This window comes from Sphaeramia orbicularis, chromosome 10 (assembly GCF_902148855.1).
Source record: "Sphaeramia orbicularis chromosome 10, fSphaOr1.1, whole genome shotgun sequence".
NCBI classification, from domain to species: Eukaryota; Metazoa; Chordata; class Actinopteri; order Kurtiformes; family Apogonidae; genus Sphaeramia; species Sphaeramia orbicularis.
Window position 1 is genome coordinate 37,150,227 of NC_043966.1, and position 24,409 is coordinate 37,174,635.

Consider the following 24,409-nt stretch of genomic DNA (forward strand, 5'->3'; position numbering starts at 1 on the left):
CAAATGTGTCGTGACTCAGGTAAACTGGTAAAATGAATAAAAACTATTTTTAATCACTGTTGAGTTTTTTGTAAAGCAAAATAATTCAAACAAGTGAAAAAGTAAGTAGAGCTCACTAATACCCCTGCCCGGTCATATAACGCTTTGCCCTTCCTGCTCACCGATACCCTGGCTACCAAGGCTTTTTAAAAACTTTTCAAAAATTGGTAAAAAACAAAATGTTAAAATTGAGAGAAGGGCACATGTAAAGACCATGTATGTGAAATCTGAAAAGAATTGCGTGAATAATATCCGAGAAACTGGTTGGACGAGTTGAAATTTGCAAAAGCGTATTTAAAAAATCCCAAAATTGAAATTCATTTAAATACACGTCTCCTAGTGATAAGGAACAGGTGTGTGAAATTTGAAAAGAATTCGAATAGTGCCCGAGAAATGGGATGGACAAAAATCTCAGATAGACAAACAGACAAAATTCCTGGTTTATCTATACAATATCTATATCTAATAGATAACATCTATATCTATATAATAACAAATCACAGAATCCTGCATGCACAGAAATTTTCCTAAAATATTACTTTTATATATTGTTAGAAGCCAAAAAGTTTGATTATACTCAGTTTAATGATTCAGCTTTAAAAAACATTCATTTTCATGAACTTGCTTCAGTATTTTTTCTGCTTAACTGACAGAAAACCATTATAATAGTGAACTCATGACTCAAAATCAGCCCAAAAATATTACTTAGGTTTCATACAGTAACCTGTGCCACATACAGGGCATATAAATGTACTCCAAATTAATTATTTTTACTTTTCAAGAGTATGTCTCTAAAAGCTGAACTGAAATTTGCTTCATGAGAATCAATGAACATTAACGATGAACAAGAATCAGTATTAGTGGAAGAGGAAAGTTTGGACATGAAGCCAAAGAGCAATGTATATATAATACACTGTCCAGACCTCAATTTTGTTTCTTACTTATATTGATTGATCTTACAACAAAAGACATACTTCAAACCATGGTAAAAAAAAAAAAAAAAGGTTAATTTTTCTGGTTTAAAGTGAACAGATGAAAACTAAAGCTTTTCATTGATACCCAGTCCTACATACACACATGCACACACAATCAGCTGTGACACACCTACCTAGTCTGTTAGCTGGGTTACGTTTAAACAGCATTCTCAGCAAACTCTGGGCCTCCAAACTGAGGAACTGGGGCATCCCCAACTTAGCTCTAGATGGCAGGAGAAGCCGAAGGCAACAGATGAGAAGAGACGACGAGAGAAACAGTGGGAACAGCACAAATTAACCATCGATAACATCCATATTCAAATAAAGACTCACTTTAAAATCATGTTCATGGTCTCATTGCGGTCTTTCCCTTGGAATGGTAACGTCCCCGTTAGCATCTCAAACTGCCAACACACAATCAGAAAAAAAACCAAACAAACAAAAACCATAAGTATGAGATCTTTTCTTCGAATTTAGACATTAGATGAGCAACTGCAAGTAGAGAGTGTGTACCATGAGTACTCCCAAAGACCACCAGTCTGCACTCTGTGTGTGTCCTCTCCTGTTGACCACCTCAGGGGCCATATACTCCACCGTACCACAGAACGAATAAGCCTTCTTATCAGCATCTACTGACTCTTTACTCAAGCCAAAGTCTGCACACAATGAGTCAAGGGAAACAAATGTTAACAGTCAAATCCACACATTACATGACAGCATCGACTTAGCATTGAGTTAGAAACAAACCTGTTAACTTTATGTGACCAGCTTCATCAAGTAAGATGCTGAAAGACAGGGTTTTCACAGAGATGAGCTTCAAATGGTTTGTGTCAATGAGGCAGAAACAGCAGGAGGCCAGTTATCTTATCAGGTCCACAATACAAAATACACCGGCAGCCAATGAAACCGCATCACCTTGAAGATTCAATATTTTACTACATGCCCGCTGAAAAAATAGAAAGACCTTAGACGCTGCCCATCATCCACAGAGGTCGTGGCCTGGTGACAATGGACTAATCTGACAACTGTGAGTTGATTATAACTAAAGCGGCTCATGTATTAGGCACAGCAGTTATAACTTTCAGCGTACTTTACACAAAGGATGTCAAACTCATTTACTTCAGGAGTGACATTCAGCCCAATTTGATCTCAAATGGACCGGACCAGTAAAATAATAACATAATAACCTATAAATAATGACCACTCCAAATTTTTCTCTTTGTTTTAGCACAAGAAAATTACATTAAATTATGAAAATATTTACATTTATAAACTATCCAAATAAAAAAAGATGTGAATAGCCAAAAAAAACCCTGACATTTCCAAAGATCCTAAGAAAAATAAGTTAAATTTTAAGAATATTATGCCTCAACTTATCATTTATACATGTGCATTACGGATCGGATCTACAAAAAGGTACAAAACATTTAGTAATAGGCAGAATATTGTTAAAAGTGTACTCAGTTTTCTGAAGACATTTCATATTGTTCATATTTGTTCAGGATATTCACATTTTATTGTTATAGGACAGTTTGTTAATGTAGATATTTTCATAATTTAATGGGTTGGGGTTTTTTGCACTAAAACAAAGAGAAACATAAGTTGTCATTATCTATAATTATAATGTAATATTAGTTTTTCCACATTAAACCAAAAAGAAAATTTACAGTGATTATTTATAGGTTATTATATTATTATTTTACTTGAGATCCCATTGGTTTGTATGTGGAACCTGATTTAAAATGAGTTTGACATCCTTGACTGTTTATATCTTCAGTATAATTTTTACACTTTGTAAATTCCTCCCGCAGGCTGAATTGGACCCTTTAGCGGGGCAGTTTTGATCTGTGGGCCGCATGTCTGACACAGAGGTTGCACTAGACATTTTTATTGTCCATCATTTTGACAGAAAGGATTGTAACAATTCCGTCATAACACATTATTATTCCTCATTTCAAATTCATTTTTTTAATGATAATGAGACATATTTAGGAGTATTTAAAGTTCAAAAACATCTCAATGACGCAGCAACTATAGTTACTGCTGGCTGATAAACCAACATGATATCATGAATCGCATAAATATACACGCCACTTTTAATTGGTGTGTTATCTGTACGCATTATAAGCTTTCCACGTGTATGTTCACACCGCGTCAAACACCACGCACTGAGGGTTACAGTTATGGTTATAGTTGTGTGAATCGGAGATCTTGGTGTAAATTGACACACCATCAAACAGTGTTGAAGAACACGAAAGGTAGAAAATGCGTACAAATAGCACGCCAAATGGCATAAGAACTGGCGAATTACTTGCTTGTCCTTCATCCTCCACCGCATCAGTCTCTCTTTTTTCACCATATTTATCAATGCCATCACATTTACTGGGCTTTTTAAAAATAACTGAGGAGATTTGGTTGTCTTGACAGTTTGCACTAGTAAAGTAGCATCTAATTTTGGCTAAAGTCAGCTAAACAACGAGACAAAACTTGACAATGACTGAATGATTAATATGCACACTCATCAACTGGACGGGGTGTACTACAGGTGAACTTACAGTGAGTCATTTAACAGAAGTAACAGTCTTGTATTCCGCGTAGCTGTGAATGGTAGCACTGTAGGGTTCCATATATACAGGTTACATACAGGTAGGATAGGGTTATGGACTGTTTGGTGTCTTGTTAAGAGGCAGACATATGATCCTGCGAGCAGGTTCTGTTCACAGTGCTGTGTGAAATTTTTTTTTTGGTAGATTACCCTCAGTACTTTAATCTGTCAAAATGACGGCCAGCCTTCAGAATTTTCTGTCATCCTTACAAAAAATCCGTCAATGGCAGAATATTTCCAGTTAACGCAACCTCTGGTCTGACAGCCCTGGTATACACTGTGTTTGGGTTTGGCTTTACATAAAGAACATGTAAAGACAAAAACAATCCTTACTTTCTAACCCAATAACAAATCTAAACAATGGCATGCTTTGACTTTTGATAAAAACAAAATCATTGAAACATGAAATCCACTGGTTGGAGCGCTGAGACTATTGTGTTAAGTCTTAATGAATGCAAACACATCATACTATGCCGTATAATATGGCAATATTTTAAATAAAATTTGGTGATGCGTTTTCATTGACTGTCAGTATATCTTGCTAATGTTACTGTTGAAGCATTTTATAACCACAATGGACATGTCTCTGGCCACAGCAAGTGACATTATTTAAGCCACAAAATGTCTGTAGTCTTATGAACAGCTTATGATAAAACCTTAAACAATTTTCATCTCTCATTAGAAATTAATATAATGGAAATAAACAGTGTGAACAATCCAACACGGCAATTAAACTATAAATCTAAGCAGATGTCTACACAGGAACTAAAAGAAAACTGGAGCCATGCTGGTCTTTTCATCAATGGGGAATGATGTGCGTGCTGTAGTTATAATTTGGAGATAAAGTGTGAAAGGTCAGAGGTGAAAAGGAGAAGGTTCATACTTCTCTGGCTTGAGATCTCTGTAAACTATGCCCAGGTTGTGCAGATGGTCGAGGGCCAGGGCCAGCTCTGCAAGGTAGAATTTCACATCTTCCTCTGTAAACATAACCTGATAAGAACTGGACAAATTTACTCTCTGAACTCAGACGAAGAAGAAGAGAAATTCAGCAGCAGAAAAAAAAAAAACAAAAGAAACAATTTAAACAAAAAAACCCAAAACCTTCAGTAACCACAAACAGAGAAAACAGAGTATTATTATTGTCACAGTACCAACATCTCAAATAGATTACACAATTCAGCAAGCTGTTGATTTGACATTGCCAGCAGCAATCGCTTTGGTTCTCAGACATGCCTTCAACACAAGGTCTATCTAGAGAACAATCAGACATTGTTTGAGCCCCCAGAAAGCAGAAGAAAGAAACCGATCTGAGCCTGTAACTGACAGGCTACTGATGATCTAAAAGCGAATAAAGATGCTAAGAAAAGCGCTCCGTGAGGATTTCAAGTCATGATTTGAATTTGAAATAAAAAAAGGCAAAAGCAGAAGTGACTAATGACTTGGCAGTACTTATTCTCCTTTAAAATAACACACACACACACACACACATACACACATACACACACACACACACACACACACACACACACACAAGGCTTGCATACTCAATTTGCACCTGTGCATTTGTAGCTGTCATCTTAACAATGCCTTAGGGTTTATTAAAGAAATTAAAAAAAAAACAAACATCCCAGCATGTGAGGAGCTGATTTTGACATTTTTTTAACAACACTTGGGAATTAAAACAGTAATGAAAAAGGGTAATGAGATGTAAGGAAACAGAATGTCATCTTACCTCTTTGGATAAGCGAGTGAATACATCCCCTCCCCTGAGAAAGTCCAGTATTAAATACAGTTTCCCTTCTGTCTGAAAGGCTGAGGAGGGAAGGGAACAAGTCAGAGATTTACCACCAAGGTCATTGTATTCAGACAGAACAGGAAAACTTCAATGTTTGGGTTAAATGTTGGCATATGCAGCTGCATCGGTTTTAAAACCTTAATACAATAACTGTCACAAGCCCTGCACTACTTTGAAAATTTCTGTTTCTAGGGGCTTTATGTAGTGTTCATATTCCAAAATCTTATCAGTCAGGGACATTCTCAAACCAGAACACACTTAAAACTATCAAAACCACCAACAGATCAATACTATGCATCCACAGACTATATCACTCACTGAATATAGTCCATTCTTTACAAAAATCTGAATTGTATTATGATACTCATATCATCAAGTTTCCCTCCACAACCAAAAACTGTTACCAATAACAGTGCCTTATAATCTTCAAGTGCTCCATCTGCTGATAGTTTACATTATAGCTCTGTTTTTACACAGAAAACAGTCACAGTAAAACTATAAATCACCTCTGTTTTCTTTACAGTTTGTTTTGTCAATAGCTGCACTAAAGATCTGTTTGGAATCCTCAAAAAAAGGTCAGAACTATCACAGTTTAGTCTGTACCGTGGATCAACAAACAGGCAATTTAGCAAAGAAACCCCATCATAGCTTTATACCTTCATAAGCTTCATACTCTTGTGTAAAAGAAATGCGGTGATTTCATCATCAAACTCCATTCTTTTCATTTATATCTGTGTTCAGAGGAGAAAACAACAACAGTGCTTCCACTTTTATCACTTCATCACTTTCTTCCAAAGTTATTTCTTAGCAGTTCTCATCCATCTTGTCACTGTCAGAAGAATTGCTCAAAGACCCTGTGGCTTCAGTTTTCGTCACCATGGGAGACCGGTAGAGTGACTCCCCACTCCCTCTAGTGGTCACATAAATCCCTCGGGCCATCAGCGTAAATAAATTCAGTTCATATCTCTGCAATCCAATCCACTGGCATCTTTGACATCACTTTATAGCTCTGTATTCTAAACACTCTAATGATAATGTTATGAGGCTTTAATTTTAAAATAGAAATATTACATATAATCCCTTTAAATTCATATTATCTAACAGTGTATTACCTGCAAGTAACTAAATACTGTTTTTTATCTTATAATTTAATTATGCTTTTTGATGTAAAGCACTTTGGGCTTCGCTATGTTGTTGTAAAGTGCTATATAAATAAACTTTGATTTGATTTTGATTTGAATAAATCATTTGTCTTTGGGTTTCTCAACACCATGTTAATTGTTAAAGCATGGAATAATACAAAATTTTCCAATAAAATACTTAGAACATTACCAATTAATTTGAAATTCATCCTGAAGCATCTATTTCACACTAATACAGATGGATATTTACGTCTTCCATTAAATATAAATGTAAAAATGTAATATATTTTTAAAAAATTTAGATATAAAGTGTGTATGTATAATCCATTAAAAATGCTGTAATAAGCATTCCAGGCCAGCAGGCATCAGTGAAGTCTAAATCAATGACATGTTTAAGACCAAAGAAGCACATAATACGCATGCATAGTGAGCTGATTTTCTTTGCAATAAAGCAAAACTGTAGACACTGAAGCTTTTGTGTGTCGATGTCAGCTATAGTACAAACCAAATGTAAACTTGTACATATCCACTGTTGTTGTTTCAGGCATGTGTTTATTATACAATGAAATAATGGGCATGAGTGAATCAATGTTTTGTGCAAACTTCAATATGTCACTGAGTATAAACATAAATCAGAGTTTTGTGGAGGGCACTTTACTCTGAGTGCCCTAAGCGACATTTGAGTGTCAATAAGAGGAAAGTGTCTGTTGAGCAAAATACCCGCATTAGTGTGGGCAAGGCCTAAACAGGGCAGAAATACTTATGATCATATATCCCATCACTTTCATTCTATTCCCCATTATCTTACCGTAGTGCAATTTCACTATGAAGGGATGATTGACTTCCACTAAAATGTCTCTCTCCATCTTAGTGCGAACTCTGTCCCTGACTGAAAACACAAAAAAGGATGGGAGAATCATGTTAATCATGAAAAAGAACATACTGAACAATGTTTCATGCAAAGGTTGAGTAAAAACAAAACTGTGTTACCTTTCAAAGATGCCTTTTTTAGAACTTTCATTGCATATAACTGACCAGCATCTGGACCCAAAATCTTCCTGACAAGGAACACCTGGGAGTACAAGGAGAGATTTTGGAATTATGTAAATGCCTGTGAACACAGAGATGAAACCATTTGATTTGGTGTAATGCATTTTCTCACCTTGCCAAAAGAGCCCTGGCCAAGGACTTTGAGCAGTTCAAACTGAGATGGATCAGCTTTCTCGCAGCCCTCTTTCACATGGTGGGTGATAGGAATCTCCTTATATGTCCCCTCATCCTACACACAGAGTATGAGTGTGAAACAACCACACACAAGGATGCATTTATGTCACAGTGAGTACACAAACACTTCAGAATCAAAGGCAGTTTTTGGTACTTACACAGTGCGTGAAAGACTCTCCCTCCTCCATGGGCTCATCCATGATCTGATGTCCATTGACCTGCATCAAAACAACACTTTCATCAGAGGAGTCAGCACCACTAAGCACTTTAACAAAGCTTGCGCATCTAATCAACAGGACTGTGACTGCAGCCGCTGCACGCCCACATGTATGATGGAAGATTCAACAGATGAAACCGATGAGTCACATGCAAGAACAGTGCGCCCTCACTTTTCCAACTCAGCTCGATTTGTTGTCAAACAGTATGGAGTCCATACTCTAAGCCCATCCAGCTGTCCAGTTCTCATCCTGCCCCTATAAAGCCCCTCATTATTAGCATTCTAGCTTAATCCCCAGCCAGAGCAAAAACAACATGTCTGACTGGCTCCGAGAGTCTGATGTTTGCAGGGGCTGCAGCCAGCATTCAGCCTCTTGAGAAATAACTAGGACCCAGTTCTTTTAGTGCTTCTGGCTGATGTTAATGTCAGGATGCTTTTCTAAATTACCACAGAGACACACACCTCTGAGTAACATTTATGAGGCTGTTTGATGCCTCTCATGTTTATCTGAACATTCACACACTGATTTTATTATCTGGCAGATATCTGCAAGCATTTGCAAGTATAGCAGACAGTAAAGTGCACTATAATATTATCCAGCTCTGCATGTTTGAGCTCAGTACTAAAGCTTAGCCTGCATGATGTATTCGGACCAGTGTGTTTGTGTGTGTTGAATTCCATCAAGCCTCTGAAGAGGGGGGATGAGTCATAGCGCTACGCAAGCCCACTCAGTGGGTGGAGCCACCAGCATACACTCACGTACATCCACAAAACAGAGGCCAGCAAACCATGCTCCAAATATCTCAGATCTACACAATAACAATAACATCCAAATGACCTCAGATGTAAAACTTTAAAGCAATTTACTGGTGCAGCAAAATGTAAGCCCTGATCCATCTGTGCTGCAGAACATCTAGGCTACCCAAAGCCAGGGCAGTGCTTGTGTCATTATTCACACATACATTTTCACTCCCACCTTTACTGTGGCTCATCACGGTTTGTAACAGAGTGCAACCTACACTTGCAGCACAACCAACCAGTCTTTTTCAGCCATTTCAAAAGATGCCTGACTGTCATATACTAAACCATTCTGCTCTGCAGTTTCCTCATAATGCCATCCAAGGCTACTACTCCACTTTAAGTAGCTAAGCTTTGTGTTTACTTCTCTACATCTGTTCCCTTGGCAGCTTTAACAGCGATAGGAAACAGTAAACAGTAAACAGCAGGTTACATTTCTTATTCGTGGCAAGAAATTAAACCTTATATGAATATTGTAATATCTAGAGCACACAATACCATCAATACACACCAAGGTCTTTCAACAGAAGACTCCTAAAGCACAATTACCTAAAACAATCACTCCAAAAAAGCTTGTAACTCAGACTTCACCATAGTTAAAACAGTTTATGTGCTGTCACTTCAGAGACATAGTGTGGAGGCAAGAGTGGAAAGAATCCCAGAGATAGAGGTTTAAGATATCAGCCTGACTTACCTAAACATTAAAAAATAATCTCCAAAAGGGCCCATGCACAAGCAAACTCAACCTTTCTGATCTCAAAGCAGCACTGGTTCAAGTCTTGGCAAGGTATCTTCATGTGGTGTGTGTGAAGACACCAACTTCATCTATAATTAACACATATGCGTTTACTTTGACTACGATTAGCTACCTTGCTTGCTATTTTTAGCCTGACGGAGAGGGCTTGTACCGGTCACTTTAACAACAAGTTCACCTCAAAATACTGACAGTTATTCGGGAAAACGCGTTTGTTAATACGCAGTTTATAAGACGAAGCTTTGCGCTAATAACACTGTCAGTAAATGCTCTTAAAGTGCTGATGTGCAAGCCCCCGACTATACCTAACCTAAAAGAAACTAGCCAATATTCTACCTAGAATAAATTCAACACGGCTGAATATGAGATTTATGTAATGCATTTACATATAGGAACATTTCTGCTTTTCATTTATAAGACACTGCAGTTTAAGCAACAACTTGTCTCTAAGTTTAAAGTCAGCAAGCTGTCAGCTAGCAAGCTAATGCTAATGCTACATACGCTATGCTAGCTATGAAGCAAACTCCTCTTGAAAAGTGTAAATAACAACAAAGGAGGAGAAGAGGCCATGTGACATTAGACTTAGAGCCTAACCTCCATGCGGTTTAAGGGGCTGCAGCAGAAGTCCGGGCAGGCAATTTAAGTAATAAACCTTGGTAGTGCAACAAAAATAAACATCTAACCAGCTGTTAGCATTAGCTAGCGTGTTAGCATGCATCACGGTGCGCTGCAGGTCGTGACGTGAATTTCTGCTCTCCACAGCCTCTCCGGCCAAGCTAAGTTAGCGGGACACCACCGACCGAAAACAATCTGAAGCAAATGAACACGCAACACACGCAATTATCAACTCACCTCACTACTAACGCTGTTTACCTCCATCTTGTGCCAGGTTTCCACTAAGTCTAAGGCATCGTAGTCCACCTAGACCCCCGCTCCACGTTGCATATCTTCCCCTATGTAGAAGTCCGGCTCTTCTGCTTTGACGATCAGTCGCAAGCTGTTCCGCTGCGGATCGCTACCGGGATGGGATCGGGGGGACTGGTGCCGGAATAGCAGATGTTGATGACTGGACCATACGCTCACCGACAGCACCGCAACCCTGCCATAGATGCGAATATGGCGGCTACCGTGGTACCTGATCGTCAGTGAATGAGAGTTTATTGACGTATTTATGACGCAACTCAGTTAAGGATTTCCCCCGTCCAAAGCAAAGCAACGGATCTGAAGATAGAGAGGAGGCACAGGACGTGGTAGTGGTGTTGGTGGTGGCGTGGGGAGGGGATGAAATGGGACTGAAAGGAGGGGGAGGTCATAGTCTGTGACATACATGCATCCGGGTGACGGGCCATTTGCTGGCGACAGAAATAGTCGCTGCTTTTTAACACAGCTGAGGGGTTTTGTTTGACGCAAGACAAAAAAACTGAGCAAAACTTACTCCTCTGGTGGAAAACAACAGCCCACCATGACTTTAAGCCTCTGATCTTAAGTGTGTAAGTTGAATGTTTTAAAGCCACTGTTTCATAAGCCTGTCCATCCCTATCCAAGGGGAAATAAGAGGCTTAAGGCTCATCCACTTTCCCTCCAGCTCTGACTCTCTCTCTCCCATACAAAAGCACAGAATAGTCCAAACACATACAGTACACACCATTGGAAACACTGTTTTCTGGACAAAACAATGCGTTACAAATAGGTGTAAACTTGCTTTGTGCACTTTCTTGCATCAAACCCACCTGTACTCATTAAAGAAAACACCCACAGCCACAAACAGGAGGTAACTTAGAGGTCGTTTATTGTTCTCCCTGGACTGAACCAGAGCAAGGCGAATGATATGCAGTAAAAAAGGCATTGACAGCCCAACAGTCATCGTGAAGCATTAATCCACAGGCACTGGGCGTGGAGAATGAGTTAATCTGTGTTTGTGTACATGTGGGTTCTTTTCACCGGTTTCTGTGCGGAGTGTGAGGACATCCTTATGAGTGAGTGTGTGAGCAGATGAACATGAGTCAGTTTTGATCTGCGTCTGCTTCTTGCAGTTCCTCCTCTGATGCAGAGGGTTCAGTAACTTCAGTTGTTGAACCGTCTTTGTTTGTGGTGACCAGTGGGACTTGGTCGTCGTCTTCTGGGGCCGCCGGGAGCTCGTCCGTCGGGGATCTGCTGTGGTTGGAAGATGCGTCTGCTGACGTGGCAGCGGGCTGGGCTCCTCTGTCCACGGTCATGTCCCAGTCCTGGTCTGAAGGCTGAGGTAGACTGGCCATGAGTTCCTAATACAATACACACAATGGAACATAGACTCAGAAACTTCTAAAAATGCGTTGCATTTAATTTTCAATTCAATTTCAATAGAAGTCACTGCCTATGTTTTCATGCACAAAACATCTAGTTTTTGCACCAGTTCTGAAAAAAACTGAATTCTGAATGAACATGAATTTTCTTCTTTCATCCCTGTTGATATGCACTTGTGGTTTTCCTCTCCAACTCCTTTAAATGCCTTCTTGAAAATGTCACCTTTTCAATATTTGCACCTATCCCACATCTATTTAATATCCACTTTTATAATGTTTACAAGTAGGTATGTTTTTCCTTCTGACCCCATCTTTACTGAACCAGCTGAAGCTTAACAGGCGCCCTGTGTCACAACCAGCAGTAAAATCTGTAAATGAGATACATATTTCAAAAGCTGTATAAATGTCCAAATAATCTTCATAAAACTGGAATAATGTCAGTGTATCCAATACATTTTGGTCGGAAAATGTTGTATTCATTAACTCTCAAAGACTTAAACATCCACTACTGACCAAAAGCATCGACTAATCTAAAATGTTTACTACCTTCAGGTAAAATACAGTTTCTCAGCTTTTCATCGTCATCAGGTACGACACATTTGGATGATCAGTCTCTGTAGTGAACGTGGAAATACTGTCATCCTCTACAAGACTGACTCACCAGTAAAACCCATGGAGTTTAACAAATGACAGTGGTTGTAGAAGCTTGTTTTTTATGTTCAGGTGAGGATATATTTAACTCAAAACATTACTTTTGTTCTAGTTTTTCTGTTTTAATATAATAACCTTTGGAATTACTCTAAGCTTGCATGAACATCTATATGGTCATTAAATTAAGAAAATATCTGATTTTCAATGAAAAACACAAAATACAACGAATAGCATTAAATACCTGTTGAAAATCCTTTAGGAATGGTTAAATCAGGGTGCTTGCTCTTTATCCAAATAAAAATTCCAGACTTTTTCAAAACTGCTATTTTTTTCCCCCAAGACCTTGACTTTATGTACTTCTATACTTGCGTGCCTACTTTTTTGTAGAGATTATACCTGTTGTGTGTATTAGAAAAGTTTATGATACATTAATAAATGAATGAATACATAATTTGCTGTTAATTCAGTTTTACTGCCAGAAATGTTTTCAGAACATATGAAAATCACAAAACTGCATGGATACCACACAAACAAGTTTCACTCGCCCAGTACTGACTGGTTAGTGAAATCCTATCTATTTTTTTTATGCTTTCCTCATGTAATTCTTATCTTTCAAGATTATGTGCCTTTGAGAATACTCCAAAATTTCCACTATGAAAGACACTTCTTTCCATACTTTAGTAAGACTTTCACACAAAATTCCAAACTTTTCAAGGTCTGGAAAACTGTATCAAAATTCATTTAGAACTGAATATGCATTTTATATGACACCTGTTCATTTCACAACACTGTCATGAATGAAATAATACTGGAATTTTGTGTGCATGTAAACATATTCAAAAGAACGTAAACGTAACCGCACATGTACCTGCTGTTTCCCCAGGTCATTATTCCTCAGAGCTATGAGCAGGTTCTTTGTGAAGCTGGCGAGCTCCTGGTATTTCTGTTTTTGGTTCTCTAGCTCCGTCTCTAGGAACTGCACTTCTTCATGCTGAAACAGTTCAAAATCCAAAAAGGAGCAAAACACTCAAGTTAATCCAGAGCTTGACATCTTTGAATGTCATTTAGCATTTCACAGATAGGAATTCTTGGCACTCGTACACAAAACACAGACTAGCATGAACCAATCAGTTTAAGAAAATGATAAACTGCAGCCAAAAGTTGATGGTTGGTTAAGAGTCATAGTGTGTCTGTGTTCACCTTGAATTCCAGCAGGCTATGCATTTGTTCTAGGTCTGACGCCACCATTTCACCATCGTCATCGTCTTCCTCGTCCTCATCAATTACTTCGATCTTCTGTCAGGAACACAATGTAAGATCACATTATCCTTACATAACAGATGTAGAGCTCAAAAGAGAATAGAGCGCAAATATTATTGTTACAGTCATTTTTATCTGCTTTAGGTCAGTATGGAAATCTAAATAAGCAACAACCTCACACAGAAGATACAATAACCTGTGTAAACCTCTTCTCTAGACTCTTTTATTGAATAAATATGACCTTAAACATGATCAGATTTTCACAAGTCCTAAAATTACAGAAAGGGATCCCAAAGACAAACACATCTCTAAAGCACATATTTATAGTGAGAATCCATTCAGTCCTGTGTCAAACTATGCCTTCAATAACTTTTTTGACAATTACTTCACCTCAGTGTTTTTATGTTGAAGGGACTTTGGTTCATACCTTACAGAACATTTCCAACCGTATCCTTGACAGGTTCCAATACAGAATTTCAGTAGGATTAATGTGAATACTTTCGTTCTGCTGCTCCAAAAACATTAAATTTCTTCTACTTTAACCATTGGGTGCTTAGGGTTCTTGTTCGGTTGCACTGTCCACTGTCTGTTGAGGTTTACTTAACAGATGAATACACTGGACACCATATTGTGTGATCAATTCTAGCAAATCAATCTGGTGTCGATGCAACAAGTCCCAACTTGCAACTGCTTCCACCATGTTTCGCTGACAGACATGGTTCTAATGTAAGATGTTTAAGGCCAAAGATCTACTTTGGACTCATCCACACACTTCCACTAGCCTGTGTTACTAAGATCAGTCCCAAGATTTGTCATCTATAACCAAGGTAAGGCCTGCTGGATGTAGAGGTCTACACGTTTGCCACCCAGATAAAGAATGAATAATTTTTCTTTAGCATTTTTCACACTGATGCATTCTTTAAAGGAGTGATATTTTGCTTTTTATATGGAATTATGCATTTCAAAACATTTCCCTGTGGTCCACATAAACTGTAAATGCTATGCTTGGGTCTGAATTCTTCATTAATTCAACTCCACAGGTCCATCTTTAACCCTATTTCTGACTAATGACAACAGAAAGGTCATTTTGAGTGCTGGCCCTTTAAATGAAAATCAGCCACTTCATGTCCCCCCTCCAGGTTGTTGATGATGCTTTCTGTCCCGTTCAACCACTTGTGTTCGTTAATACTACCGACAACTGAACATTTTAGGTAATCGGCGCGAAGTTTGGACATATTTTCAGTTTTTACTACAACTGCTGCTGCTGACAAACAATTATGGCGTACTCTCAGAAATGTTCGTCGGAAGTCTTGACCTTATATGTGCAAATGTCGTGACATAACTAGTTATAAAACGTAACAAATTAAGCAGGAATTAAAATGTGTTGTAGAAATCCACTCGATTTTTGCCGGAATGAATATAAACATAGCTTTGCAGCACCTTTAGGGTTCAAATTCAAACTTTTTGAACTGTTATGGCCCCCAAAAACATGAATAAATGTAGCAAAGACTAATAAAAGTAGGTTTAGCAAAATATGACCCCTTTAAATAGTTTTAGTAGTTAAATGACTTAGTACTTAATCTCTTCACATTTTCAGTCATATTTATGCAAAAACAGGACATCTGAAAGGTTGCATGAACTTTTTCCTTGCAACTGCATATAATATGTTCATATACATTACAAATAAATGCAAGACCTGAGAAATGAGCAGACATGATTAAAAAAACGTAATGGTGTTATGTCATTGATGAAGTATAGTTTTGCTGCTGGAGGTCTTTTAATAGGTCTAAGTATTAACACATCCTCTCTAGTGACTAACCCTTAGTGCACACCTTTAATGAGCTTCTACTGTAACATAAAAATAATGAATTACCACATTATTAGCCAGCGCAGCAGCCGACACATCCGCTTCATCCTCCCCTTCTCTGTTTTGTGAGTCAATGGTGCCATCTAGAAGACAGAGTGCTGCATGAATACTTGAGTCCAACTCTTTTGTGAGTACTGATTACTGTATGTATGTTGGTGTGTTTGTAGCACCTTCAGACAGGCAGAGAGACCCCCCGTCGTTCAAGTCATCTCCGGGTTCTGGTGTTCTGAGCCGCTCCTCGTCTGGGCTAAAGGCCACCGGAGACACATTTCCTGGGGATGAGGTTGCGAATACAGCAGGTCCCCCTTTAGGTGGAGGGATTTCAATACCCATAAGACGGTACTTCCTCCGTCTATTACTGATCCATGTCTGCCAAACAGAAAGCCCGATACACAAGGGTAAAAATCAAGTGGAGACACATTCTAATTTAAAAAAAAAATAATGAAACTGATATATATTCATCTAAATTAGTTTGTAGCACAGGTTTCAGTATCATTTATAAACATACTCTATACGGTCTACTGTATATTGATTTGAAATATTATCATGATAAAAAAATGTTCATGTCAATTGTTATCAAAAATTATTACAATAAATGTCAGATCAATACCTGATTTGAGTTTACAGGCTGATTTTCTTCCTGAGTGAGAGTTGAAGAAACCAGATGGGTACTTGTGGTTTAAAGTGATTATTTACTAGCCTGACCAGCCATCCGGTTTTCTCAGTGTATTCAATACTGACAAAACAGTCTGGAATTGAGCCAGTCACTGTGAAATATGCACGATCTATTCTATACCGAACCAATCACAAGTTTGGGGGGCGGGTGTTTCGCAATGCGTCATACGCACCAATTTCTTTTTGTCACGAGTCAAAGTCAGTTCCAAGTCCGCAAATCTCTTTACAACCATTGTCGGTTGTTTACTTGATTCAAAAATAAGGACTGAATTACAGATTACACCGTATATTCTCAAGTTTCTCTGACAAAAGTGTAACTTCCATCTTATCTGTGATTGGTTTACTCGGTGCCTGTTAGTCCCGCCTTCATATTTGGATTCAAGCCCCATGATTCCAGACAGATTTCTCATTGAGAAAGATGGATGGCTGGCCAGGCTAATTATTTACAGTCAAAACATGACAAATACTTCAGAAATCCAGAGGCAGAACATTTAAAACACTTCTCATGATGAAAAACACAAAGGCAAACCCTAATGACAAAATGAAAACATGTATTGCAATGATATTTATGGCAACATGAAATTATATTATGACCTTTGTTATTACCTTCCTGTAGGCCAGCCCTCTGTTAACAACCAAACACCTGGATTCAATGTGTCCTAATGTCTACATAGTGGATCATTTGTAGAATCACAGCTGCACACTGCATCTCTCTGTAGGCTAAGATTTTGTTTCTCGCAATAAATAGTAAGTGAGATGGCAGTAGGTCGTTCGTGTGTCAGGGCTGAGGGACTATATTTAGTCCATCAGCATACCGACCGTGGCCCTGATACATAACTGCATGACTTTTCCACAAGTTTTTGCAACAAAGTAAAAAAAGTTATTTGACCTACAAAAGTTAATCTCATTTGTAAGTTTGTGAGAGTCAAGTAGGTTTCCTTCCTCTACATGTTACACACAGCGGTTTCCGCCTTTCTTGAACACAAGAACAGTCAGATAAGCTCAAGCAACCATTTCCTGATCTGATAAATTCTTCTAATATGAAGAATAAGGGAACTGTTTAACACTAATAATTATGGACAAGTGTCTATTATTGTTATATCTTCCAAACGCCTATAACTTATTATAATTGGCTACCATTTGTTGTTTATACACAGATTTAGATCATTCTTGTTGATGTTAGCTTACACTTTTAACTCGTTATGAATATTCTGTTCCTTTAAGTTTGCAAGTTGAAACATTTAGATGCCTTATTTAGATAACAACTACTCCTACTCCCACTACTATCACTACTATCAGTACTACTACTACTACTAGACAGGCCTCTACTCTGACAATGTTTAAGTCCAGGCTGAAAACGGCTTTGTTCAACTGTGCATATAACAACTGAAAGGGTTCTATCTGCACTCTTCTCTTTTACTTTATTTTAATTGATAATTATTTATGTTTTACTGATTATGTTTTAATTGTAATTGTGTGTTTTTAATCTGTCTCTTTTCCACTTTTGTAAAGCACTGTGAATTGCTCTGTGTATGAATTGTGCTATACAAATAAATTTGCCTTGCCTTGCCTAATACTACAACTACCACTACTACCACTACTACCACTACTACTACTACTACTACTCAGGTTAAGCTAAGTTGATTTTATATACACTCAAGTGTAAACTTCAATGTGTGGTGTTAAGGATTTCAACTGATAAAATTCATGGTCAGTTTATAAGTAATTGTGCATTCACGAAAGATGAGCATGATCAGTTTGTAATCCGGCTGTAGTTTTTCCTTCTACATTGCTAAATTTTTATAAAATCTACTTTATTAGTACACCACGAAACTGCAGAAGTAGCTCCTGGTGCACACTGACCTCTGACTGGGAACCACTGCCTGTAGTCAAGTGGCCAGACAAAGTTAAATGCGGCTGAAATAAAGAAACAAACCCCAACATTATTTACCTTGACTATTTCAGTGTCCACATTGAGCTGGTTTGCTGCAGCAGTGATCTTTTCCTTGCAGACTGAGCCCAAGCTCGTCATGCCTCGGTCCCAGTAGCGCTTCAGTTGGATGAGATCCCCATCACTGAACTGGGTCCGATCCTGCAGCTGAAAACACAAACCTCTGGCTAAACACACAACATGTACAAAGGGTGTACGCTAGCTCACACTGAGTTTGCTGCACCTCTTCCTGTAAAACCTATTAGAAAATGTCAGGGAATGTTTCTAAATCTGGTATGCTTGAATGTGGTAGAGGATTAGAAGTTTAATATCTTGTGTTAAGTTTGACGAAGCAGTACTTACTGTTCTCTTTCTGGAGTTGCTGATAACCCAGGGGGCAGCAGACACACTGACTGAAGTCTGAACATAAAAACATGCACAGTCAGGTTTCATTTCACCTTGAGGGACATTGTTAAAAACACTAGAAACTCACCTGTGAGCTGGATTCCGCTGTGAGTGAGGTCTGTGCTGTGAGGGAATAGCTGCCCTGAAGAGTAGAGTTACTGTGAAGCATTGTGGGTCTGGAGTTAGTCATAGGGGGTGTGTGGCTTCCTCTCACCCCAGAAAACTCAGCCCTGCTTGGGCTGGTTGGTATCTGCTCTCTGTGGATATGTGTCTGAGCAGCCATGTTTGCCAATTCCTCTTCCCTCTGCCATTCATCTTCTTCATTCCCAGTTTCCATGGCAATGGAGAAATTATGACTGGCATCCAGAGGTTGGAGCACCGGCCTTTGACTTTCCTGACTTCTTTGAGCAGTTGCTGGACCAGGCCGAAATCTGTCACCCTCGCTTCTTTCAGACAAGGTGAAGACCTGCTGGATACGAGGCGTGTGATCAGAGGAAGGACCGGAGGCTTGGGGTGGAAGGGAGACCCGAGGCTTCTGAGGAGCAGCTGGTTGAGGTTGGGGGTTGGAGTGAGGTCTGGGCTGAAGCTGAGCCTGCGACTGGGAGGATGAAGACGAGGAGGAAGACCAAGGGTGAGTCTGCGCTGTACCGTACTGCCTAGTCCAGCTGTGAGGTACGATCCCTGCTCCTGCACTTACCCCTGCCTCCCCAAGGGATAAACCTCCCTTCCTGACTGCAGTGTAGACTACAGGCCCTGAGGCAGATGTGAGACTCGGCAGATTCTGAGAGAGCGACACCAGTTTGGACTGAAGAGGTGAGGAGCTGGAGCTGTTCTTACTTTGCAAGGCCTGGTTAATCAGAGACGAAGACGTGTGTCCGGAAAGCTCAGAGTCTGACTGTGATGGGGGGGCTGTGGTTCTCGGTCTGGGGCGAGGGACGGAGTTGAGAGAGTAGATCCCGGTTAGTATGACATCATTATTGTTGTTGTTATTGTTACTGCTGCCACTGCTGAGTGAGGATGATGAGGAAGGAGAAGAAGAAGTTGAGGATAAAGACGGGAAGGACGAAGACGGAGGGAGAAGGTGGACACGGTTCTGGATGTTCCGTGCTGCAGCCACATCGGTAGGAAGCAGAACTCCTGCCGCCAGACCATGATTGGACAATGCCCCTCCAGCTAACGTGTGATTGGAGAGTAGTCCTCCAGCAAGGCCATGACTGGATAAGGAATGAGACATGCCTCCATTCTGATCTACCTTGGAGGCGATCTTACGTCTTTTGTTGCCAACCCATGTCTGCAGAGAGAGCAGCGACAAGCTCAGTAACATCACTAAAAACAACATTAAGCATTAACACTAGAAGGGCTGATTCTGCACAGTGAGAACAAGACTGGAATACATGAGTCTGCACTAGAAAAAATAAAAACACAGATTCACTGTCTCAATTACTCTCCCCAGTCGCCGCACAATTACAGTACATGACCATACATTGCTCAGTCATACGCACAAACACAAGCGTATTGTATAGGCCTACCCGGACCACACTGAAGTCCAGTTTGGCCTCCTGAGCACACTGCAGTATTAGCTGGAAGCAAGCCTTGCTCTGATTGGTCATCCCATTCTCATAGTAACGTTCCAGGATCCTCTGCTGTTCAGCTGTAAAAACTGACCGCAGGTTCATCTACAAGATTTTTAAAAAAAGCCAAAAACTTAATGTTATGTAAACATTTGGTATCAGTAAAGATATACAACATTCACTGTGGACCAAAACACATTAAGTTATCAATTCAGAAAGTAATTCATAACTATTTTACCAAAACCCAAATGTAACAGTTCATATACTCACAGTCTGCAGGCCACGCCTCTGTGGCCATGCATCCATTCTGTTGCTGGATGGGAACGGGGCAGCCATGCAGATCACAGCAAAACCTCCATACTTCTAGGTAAGCACAGTTTTGTTTGCACTCATCCTGTCTCAGTCCCCATGGCACGCTGACAGGTTATGTAGCTGAAGATAAACCAAATGCTTTATCACAAAGGATACATGAAAATTTGAAAAAAAGTGTTAAAGCAAGTGAGACTGAAATCCATCAGTCATCATCATGCTGTACTCAACTGGCAAAAGCATATTTTTTGCAGTATCATTCTGATAAATGGCATCAGTTGAAACCACTGAAAACATACTGACAGCCATAGATCAACTATAGATCAAACTTACAATTACACCGAAAACAAATCTAAAAATTGTCAACATAATGTGAAGCAATGTTTGTTAACCAATACCACTAATGCAAATATGTGTAATACTGTGTAATTTTGCGTTAAAATGAAAATATATGTGCAAATTTGCTAAGACTGACGTGGAGCTGGCTTCAAAACTGAACATTTTTACTATAACTTGACATGGAAGTAATTAAAGGGAGTTCTGTGCAATAACACCACTATAACTTGTTCTTGGTCTGTTATTTTATGCGTAACACTAACTAATAACACTAACACAGTAAATAATGATAATAAGAATGAAATAATGAGTATCATACAAAATGTTTGTTTACGTTTTGCTTTGTGCTGGCAGAGCGACAGGAAAAAAGTACAACACAGTATAAATAGAACTACTTTTGGAATAATCTTAAGTAACACAGAGTTTTAAAAAAGGGGCTAACTGTGGTTTAAATAGCTCGGAAAATATCACATAGGGGAATACTGTGCGACCAATAAGCATTCAGCAGGTTTATTTTGGAAGGCTGACTGCGCATGGCTACAGTAAACATGGAAATATTACGGAGAGAATTAGCGAATAAATTGTGGGCACGTCAGATAAGTACGCAACCGAAGCAGCAGTCTGAGGATTAAGAAATACAATTACTACACAGGAAGCACATGTCATAACTTTACAACTGAGAGCCAGACAGTAAACAAACCGGGTAAGCGCCTCCACCACCAACATGGCTATACAGACAGCTTACGTTAGCCTGTAGGCCCGAGCGGCCATATCCGAGCCAGCCGAACGCTAGCTAGCATTAGCATAGCTTTCCCAATGGATAGCTGCTGCTAAACTTTTCCTTCAAATCTGTGATTTCCCGACCCTGGCATGGTCATTCCCGCTGACCCGAGCTCCACACGGGTAGGAACAAAAACGTAACGGAGTACTACTAAGCGAAAAGTGAAATCACTTTCGTACTTACCATTTTTGATGTCAAAATCAGACGAACGTTCAAATTCAGCAGATTTCTTCACCAGTCCCCTTTGCTAGACAATGAAATCAGAACGTCCGATCATCAATTCTAATCATGATTGTGACGTGTGTGCAGACAGGAGCCAATGGGAACTCAAGATCATCGCTGTGACACACCGTGGTCCCGCCCACCGTTGACTTTGTCCAGTCGATAGCTGGAGGAGGGAGGTCACAGACATGGAAGCACACAAACTTAGAGCCGAAAATGGTTCAACGGTTTGTCTGATGATCCTCAAACATGTCAACAGATCAATACAAAGACTTTATCTGGGTGTGTAACTAAAACTCTGTCTGTTTTCAAAATAGGAAATGTTTTGTGGTCTGTGGCTTTGTCTTTATTTCCTAATTTAGTAGAAATCACTATGATCTCCTTGTTGGAATTACCAGCTGCTTTCAGTTCACTTTTGTTTGTGCATCAAGTCATAGGAAAAGTGTTCACTTTACAGAGTAAGGTCCAAACCTCTCAGTTGTGTAATTCCTAAATCCTCCTTAATAACACTATAGTAATTTGGTTTCACCCCTTTTACTACTACATACAAATCACTACTTTAAAAAGTCAGATTACATGTTTTAAAAACTTCCATGTCATTATTTTTATTTTTTCTATTGCTGATAGTATACACTACAGAGAAACAGTTAGAGAAGTTAGCATCAGATGTACAGAATTAGGCAGCAGCAGCCCAAAATGCAAAGCATTAGACAGATTATGCAATACTTTAATAATTTTTCTCATTTCTGAACCATGGCATTAACACTGACCATGTGAGGGTCCCTCTGGAAAACATACACTGCCATTTGTTATTTCAATAACCTTGTGACTTTTGTTTCTTTTAGATATGCTGTAAGTGTTTGAATGTTTACATATATTTATATCTGCTCTATCTAATAAAATAAAAAGATATTAAAAACATTGTTGATATTGCTTATTAAGTGTGTGTGTGTGTGTGTGTGTGTGTGTGTGTGTGTGTGTGTGCGTGCGTGTGTGTGTGCGTGCATATGTGTGCGATTGTGTCATTGTTAAGCTATTTCCAGATTTAGATTTGTTTTTATATGTAAGTAAAAATAAAATAAATGGTGAGTTGGAACTGCTCAGGTTTCCATTATCATAATGACAAGTTAGTTTTCTATTACTATTATATTACTGTTTGGGGAAGGGAGCTGTCAGAGATGTAAATGTGACATAATTCTGTAAGTTGAACATGCAAACAGAAAAAAAAGCAAAACGCTAGCAAGTAATGAGTGGTCAATTGTCAATAAATATGCACAATGTAAAATCATTTTGAACCAGCCTGAGTGATAATAAGAATAAGAATGCTTTTTCACCTACCAGAACATCACCTTTCAGCTACACTGAATCTTCATCAGACCCTAAATACTGTTATCTAATGATTCAGGATTTTCAGGTTATTTCAATAACTATGACTTTCTATAACTTTTTGAGGACTGTCAATGCGACATAATTCTGTAAGATGACATAGGCCTCCAAATAGAAATAAAACTGATAATACAAAACACACAAACGCAAAAGGACTGCAGTAGAAAATGAGTGGTAATAAATGTGCATAATGTAAAAACATATTGTGAGCCAATCTGATAAAAATAGATAAGAAAAAAGAATTTCATATAAAATATTTCAGCCACACATATATCATCGGAGCCTAACTAACTATTATTATACAACAGTTCAGGATGTTCATCACTTTTATAAAACTGTTAAACATCTTGAACAGTTTCCAAACTTTAATCACAAACTGAGCTGTGTATTCGGCACTGTGCTGTTGGAGGGAGGGACTGGGGGTGGGGGGTGGAGGGTGGAGGGGGGGTGGTACTGGAGGGGTGTGGGGAGAGGGTTTGGGTTGGTGGTTGAAGGGGGGTGAGGTACTTTAATGCATGACGTCACCTGTCTCCCAGGTGCGCAGCAGGGGGCGCTGTTCCTCAAAGCTGAGCATGCAGAGTAACTCCTGACAACTGATGCTGATGCTGAATCCCCACTCAGTGAAACACGGCGAACTTCAAAATACAGATGACATACTGCTGCCTCGCGTGGCAGTGGAGCACGTGTTACCACAAAAGGCACAGGTAACATGGAAGCAAAGACAGACGCACAGTTGAACACCTGTGCATCCATCTTGGGAGAGTGCACATTTCTGTAATATTCCTACAGAGGCATTACTCAGTTGTAAGTTTTTGGTGACCTTCATGCACTTTTGGCGTAATTACCTTCTAGTTTAAGGTTTTGTGTGATGCATGCATTCATGAAGTGATTTTATTTTTCAGTACAAAGCCTTTCTGTCTCTGTACGTCTGTAAATGTGTGCGTAAAGAGGAAAGGCTGGGAGGGAGACAGAGAGAGATCCTCCCTATATGGTGTGCGTTGCACCATTCCCTGGTCTGTATTATGAGTGGTGGCCCTTGTGATGCTGCAGCGAGGCGGGCGGGAGGAGGAAAAAGTAGAGAGGGGAGGGGGCTGCTCCATCTCCTCGCGCCCACCAAATTCACTTCTCACAGCGCGCGGTGCTGCTGGCGGGAAGGCACGAGAAACGGACAGAGAGAGAGAGAGAG

At 39.4% G+C, this 24,409-nt stretch overlaps 2 protein-coding genes across 5 annotated transcripts in view; both read right to left on the minus strand.

The window, feature by feature from the left end:
* Positions 1 to 10,828, minus strand: part of rps6kal (ribosomal protein S6 kinase a, like) — a 28,254-nt gene extending 17,426 nt beyond the window's left edge. The window contains exons 1-11 of the mRNA XM_030145398.1: positions 10,401 to 10,828; positions 7,938 to 7,997; positions 7,718 to 7,834; positions 7,546 to 7,627; positions 7,364 to 7,444; positions 5,351 to 5,430; positions 4,502 to 4,608; positions 1,761 to 1,798; positions 1,527 to 1,669; positions 1,347 to 1,417; positions 1,148 to 1,236 (exon numbers count right to left, since the gene is read on the minus strand). Coding sequence (XP_030001258.1) covers positions 1,148 to 1,236; positions 1,347 to 1,417; positions 1,527 to 1,669; positions 1,761 to 1,798; positions 4,502 to 4,608; positions 5,351 to 5,430; positions 7,364 to 7,444; positions 7,546 to 7,627; positions 7,718 to 7,834; positions 7,938 to 7,997; positions 10,401 to 10,427 — 895 coding nt within the window. The 5' untranslated portion in view covers positions 10,428 to 10,828. The remainder of the gene's footprint in view (positions 1 to 1,147; positions 1,237 to 1,346; positions 1,418 to 1,526; positions 1,670 to 1,760; positions 1,799 to 4,501; positions 4,609 to 5,350; positions 5,431 to 7,363; positions 7,445 to 7,545; positions 7,628 to 7,717; positions 7,835 to 7,937; positions 7,998 to 10,400) is intronic.
* Positions 10,829 to 11,319: 491 nt separating this feature from the next.
* Positions 11,320 to 21,910, minus strand: hdx (highly divergent homeobox). 4 transcript variants are annotated; one of them, XM_030145604.1, is made up of 12 exons: positions 21,799 to 21,910; positions 20,460 to 20,621; positions 20,159 to 20,294; positions 18,707 to 19,755; positions 18,577 to 18,633; positions 18,235 to 18,381; positions 16,219 to 16,248; positions 15,779 to 15,977; positions 15,615 to 15,691; positions 13,682 to 13,777; positions 13,350 to 13,472; positions 11,320 to 11,809 (listed from the first exon to the last, which is right to left on the minus strand). In XM_030145604.1, the coding sequence occupies exons 2-12, from the start codon at positions 20,523 to 20,525 to the stop codon at positions 11,552 to 11,554; spliced, it is 2,238 nt and encodes a 745-aa protein (XP_030001464.1). In that variant the 5' UTR covers positions 20,526 to 20,621; positions 21,799 to 21,910; the 3' UTR covers positions 11,320 to 11,551. The 4 variants fall into 4 exon arrangements, with proteins under 4 accessions (XP_030001464.1, XP_030001462.1, XP_030001461.1 ...); XM_030145602.1 differs by having other exon boundaries at positions 13,682 to 13,774; positions 18,707 to 19,909; positions 20,148 to 20,294; XM_030145601.1 differs by having other exon boundaries at positions 18,707 to 19,909; positions 20,148 to 20,294.
* Positions 21,911 to 24,409: the final 2,499 nt, after the last annotated feature.